This window comes from Catharus ustulatus, unplaced genomic scaffold (assembly GCF_009819885.2).
Source record: "Catharus ustulatus isolate bCatUst1 unplaced genomic scaffold, bCatUst1.pri.v2 scaffold_115_arrow_ctg1, whole genome shotgun sequence".
NCBI lineage: Eukaryota > Metazoa > Chordata > Aves > Passeriformes > Turdidae > Catharus > Catharus ustulatus.
In genome coordinates this window covers 73,444-78,649 of record NW_024879461.1, presented here as the reverse complement: position 1 = coordinate 78,649, position 5,206 = coordinate 73,444, and the positions used below count along the sequence as shown (strand labels likewise).

The 5,206-nt window shown below is 45.8% G+C and overlaps 1 protein-coding gene across 1 annotated transcript; it reads left to right on the top strand.

Annotated features, from left to right (window-relative positions):
- Positions 1-14: 14 nt before the first annotated feature.
- Positions 15-4,781, top strand: LOC117011340 (mycocerosic acid synthase-like; the record flags this gene model as incomplete). Its single annotated transcript, XM_033086694.1, has 1 exon — positions 15-4,781. A coding segment is annotated over one exon (4,767 nt), but the record flags the coding sequence as incomplete, so codon positions are not given.
- Positions 4,782-5,206: the final 425 nt, after the last annotated feature.

Genomic DNA, 5,206 nt, shown 5'->3' with positions numbered 1-5,206 from the left:
CCAAAGGGGAACCACAGCTGGTGTTTGTGTTCTGTGGCAACGGCGTGACGCTGAAGGAGTTCAGCGAGGCACTGCTGAGCTCAGAGCCGGTGTTCAGAGACAAGTGTAAGGAAATAGAAGACCTTTTTCAGCAGCACACTGCCATCAGCCTCCTGCCAGCAAGAAATCACAGCCCAAAGGACTTGTTGAATCCAGAGCTTTCCCAGCCCTTGCTGTTTGCCCTGCAGGTTGCTGTAGCTTCCCTCCTGAAGCACTGGGGTATTAAGCCCGTTGCTGTTGTTGGCCACTCAGTGGGGGAAGTTGCTGCTGCACATATTGCTGGGTACCTTTCCCTGGCAGATGCAGTCAAAGTGATTTATCACCGGAGCAGGCTGCAGGCAAAGACTGCCAGCGGCAGAATGCTGGTGGTTGGAAACATCCCTGTTGAAGAGATTGCTGAACGCCTGCGTCCCTACTCGGGAAAGGTGTGCATTGCTGCTTTCAACAGCCCCATTTCCTGCACCTTGTCTGGGAGTGTAGATGCTGTGGAAGCTGTGCAGAGAGAGTTAGCTGAAGCTTTCAGACAGAGAAACATCTTTCTTCATGTTTTAAACGTCCCACTTGCATACCACAGCCCCAGCATGGACATGATACTTGGGGAGCTGGAGGAGCAGATAGAGCCTTTAGAAAAGCAGAAGGGGGAAATGGAAGTGATTTCAACCCTGACAGGGGTGGCTGCATCTGAAAATGACTTTGTTCAGGGCAAATTCTGGGCAAAGCATACTCGTGAGCCTGTTGTTTTCACACAAGCCATCCAAACTGCAGCCAGAGGCAGGGAAAATGTGGTGTTTGTGGAAATAAGTCCTCATCGAGCATTGCAGCGAAGCATAAAAGAAACACTAGGAAAAGGCACCAAGGTGTTGTCCTCTTTGCAAACAGATGCAGAACATCAGACACTCTTTGGCCTGGTAGGAAATCTCTTTGAACTAGGATTTAATCCCAACTGGCACCACTTTTATAACGGCTACCAAAGTGTTCCTGTGGCCATTCCACGATATCAATTTGATCGCCAGAAACTCATGGGCTATCTGGATATCCATCAACAGGCAAACCAAAGAGGTGCAAGTGCCAGTCATCCTTTGATTTATGGCATAAATGGTGAGAATGTGGAGTTCAGCTGCCTGGTGTCCCAGGACACGACACCGTATTTATATGAGCACAAGAACAATGGGGTGGCCTTAGTCCCTGGTGCTTTCTATGTGGAGCTTGGTCTGGCCTGTGTGATGAACAGCTCAAGACCTAAAGTGCCTCTGAGCACTTGCCAGCTGAGTATCAGCTTTTCTGCACCGTGTGTTCTCACACAGAATTCCCAAGTGCTGAGTATCAAGCTGAGTCCGCAAAAAGCCATGACAACCTTTGAGGTTCTCTCTTCCTCCAACGCAGTTTATGCTGCTGGCCAAGTGGCAAAGGGGCTTGAAGGTGTGGTGGAAGAAAGCAGCATCTCCTTCCAAGCCATCTATCGAAGATGCAAGTCAGTGATTAGCAGAGAGGAGGTTTATGAAGCACTGTCTCAGGTTGGCTTTCAGTATGGCTCCATATTCAGGCAGCTTGGTGATGTTCACTATTGCCAGGAGCTAAAGGAAGCTATAACAAGCATAAAGGTGAATGAGGAGACCATCAGAGACATGCACAGCTACTGCATCCACCCAGTGCTGCTCGACTGTTTTCTGCAGATGACGGCTGTCTTGAGCTCAAGGACACTCCAGTCCAGAGCAGGCTTTCCTTCAGGGATAGGCAGCCTGGTGGTGCTCCGCCCGCTGGAGGAGGAAATGACAATATACATGAGATTGAGCAAATCCACTGGGAACTGCCTTGAGGTCTGTGGATGCTTTGTGGACAAACACGGCTCTGTTTTGGCTGAGCTCAAGCGCGTTGCCATCACTTTCATGAAGGAATCATCCTCTAGAGACAATGAGTTCCTGTTTGAAAACAAATGGAAAGAAGTCTCTCTTTCACCAACAACTGGACATCTGGGGTTTAAGCCCAGAGTCCTTGTGTTTGCAGACAAATTTGGGATAGCTGAGCAGCTCAAAAAACACTTGCATCCTGCTTCGAGATATGTTATGTATGAAGACTGGGAATGCCTCATGGAAGGCGATACACAGAGTAAAATGAGAGCAGAGGTTGAGGATTATGATGAAATCCTCTTCCTTTGGGGAATCCAAAAGCTAAATGAAGATTTCCCAAGCAAAGCGGTAGATCAGTTGGCAAAGTGCTGCGAAGCCTATCGCCAGGTAGTGGTGGCACTGAGAGAGAAGACGTCCCGCTGCTCCATCAGAGTGATCACCTACAGAACAACAGACAGATATGTGGACCACGTTAACTGTGGGTTTGCATTGTACGGCATGACCAGAACTTGTGTTGCTGAAGTTCCAGAAATCACATTTCAGTTGATTGACCTCAGCTCCTCCACTTCCCTGGACATCTCAGTGTTAGCAGATGTCCTTATCAAATACAAAGGTGGGAACTATCCAGAACTTTGCATCAGCCAGGGAAGACTTTTTGTATCTGAAATCAGACGCACACCTTTTGTAGATGCAGATTACATCCAACCTGTAAGGTCTCTCCAGAAATCACAGTCATTCACTTTGTACACTTCTGATCCATACGCAGCAAAAGACCTGTCTGGGGATTTATGCACCATCTCTGCTGCTCAGCTTGACAAACAGAGTGTTGAAATTCAAGTGGATAAAATTTGTCTGCACTCAGAAGATTATTTTCCCATCAGTGTTTCTAGCTGCAACTTTGGCAACACACTGTATTGGAACTCACAGGCAGGAGACAAACACAGGCTTCTAGGTCTTGATTTCAGTGGCACAGTCACTGCAATAGGCACTGATGTGAAAAAAGTGAAAGTGGGAGATCATGTGGTTTCATGTTATCCCACAGCTGCATCATCCAGAGTTCAGATTCCAGGACCAGTTTGTTTCAATGCAAGGAAATTCCCATTCCTCCAGAATGTCCCTTGTGTGTCATACTTCATCATTGCATGGGAAATCTTCACTCAGAGGTTACCCAAGGGGAAACATGGCAGAACACTGGGTATTATTACTACTGAGCCATCATCAGTTTTGTGCCACGTTCTTTCTGCAGCAGCAGAAGAGATGGGCTGGAGAACAGTCCTTGCAAAGCCCACCCCTAACGTGTTGCAGTATATCAACTTGTGCACTGCCCTTGTTATTCTTCCTCCAGTCAACAGACTGTCTCAGGAGGATCTGGCCCACATGCACTTTCTTAAAGATGTGGTGATTGTGTGTGGCAATCAACAGGCTGAATGCATCCAGAATGTCAGTGAAATTGATGATGAAAACATCAGCTTTCATATCCTCTCTGCTACCAGCCTTTTCCGAAAAGCACCGCTAAAGGAATTGCAGAAGACCGTACATGCCTGGATCAGTTCCATGGATATGAAACAGTTTAGACACCTCTCAGGTTCTGTTTTTCAGCAGCCTGAGAACTCTGAGGGGCTAAACTCTGTGACATCCTATTTCACCTGCACTTCTGTCCCCCTTGCTGTTCTGAGTAGGCAGAAGGACATGGCTGTGCTTTCAGACATCCCGTTGTACGAGCCCCAGAAGCAGCTGTTCAAGCAGAACGCTGTTTATGTAGTAGTTGGGGGGCTCACTGGACTTGGCTTTGAAACGGTGAAATTCATAGCTGAGAATGGGGGAGGGTGTATTGCAATACTCTCCAGGAGAATTCCCAGCAGGGAGAAGCAAGAAGAGATGAGGGCTTTGCAGCAGCAGTACAAAGGGAGCAGAGTCGTGTCTGTGCAGTGTGATGTGGCTTTGACCAGTGATGTTGAGAAAGCTTTCCAGTCCATTGCCAACACCTTTGTGGGCACTCCAATCAAAGGGGTATTCCAAAGCGCTGTTGCTTTACACGATGGCCACCTTGAAGTCCTGAAGCTGGCTGACTTTCACAAAGTGCTGAGCCCAAAAGTAGCAGGGACCCTAAATCTTCACCAGGCTACCAGAGGCCAGGAGCTTGACTACTTTGTGTGCTACTCCTCTGTTACTTCCTTCCTGGGCAATGCCACCCAGACAAACTATGCAGCTGCAAACTCTTTCCTGGATCTCTTCTGCCTCTATAGAAGGAACTGTGGGCTTTCAGGCCAGGCCATTAATTGGGGTGCTTTGAACCTTGGTATTCTGCTCAATCAAAACCACATTCAGAGCATTCTGGGATCCAAGGGCATAGATGTTCTGCAAGTCCATGAAATTCATGACTATCTCAGGAAGACCTTACTTATAAACAACCCACAGCAAGCTGTTGTCAAATTGAACTTTCAAACTTTGTATCATCGTGTTTTTCCTAAGAATATTTCTCTCAAAAGTCGCTTCATATCACTTGTTTCAGAAGATTTCAGGAAGAAGATTGAAATGTCTGAGGAAAGGGAAGTCTCAGAGACTGCCTTTCTCAAATCTGAGGACTACATCACCTCACTGGTGAGTGACCTCACAGGAGTGAACACAGATGAACTCACCATGAACACACCACTCTCATCTTTGGGCATAGACTCCATGTTAGCTATGACAATTCAGAACCGTGTCTTTAAGGAGCGGAAGGTGGACATACCCCTTGTGAAACTGCTTGATCCTCACACAACTCTGTCAAGTTTAGTGGTAGTTTTGGAAGAAAGAAGCAATGCAGATGGAATAGCTGAAAAGAAGAATGCTGTGGTTGAAAGTGCAGAAAACGATAGCTTGCTAGAGGAGTTTTCTCATTCAGGAATTGTGTAACTTCAACAATATTCTTTGCAGCATCTAGGAATATGTCTGTCATCACAGACAGGGTAGAACATCTGGTGATTCTGAATGTACTCTTCTGCATTGACCCAGAAAACCCTTCACCAGTTTCTTCTGCCATTATTGTGCTCTTTTAATTTCAGTCAGTTGTTTGGCTTTTTACTTTCAATGTCTTTTACCTCAATTTCCAATAGTTTTTACTGGAAAGAAGTAGGTAAATTCCTACACATTTTGTTGCACATTGCATTTTTAAAACTGTATTCAAGTTTTGATGAAAATTGTATATTTGTGCCTCTAAACTCTAAATATACACATCTAAACTCTAAATATACTCTTTAAACCTCTAAATATACACATAAAATATGTGTACATATTTGTAAATATACACATAAAACTACCTAAGCTTATCATAATTTTTG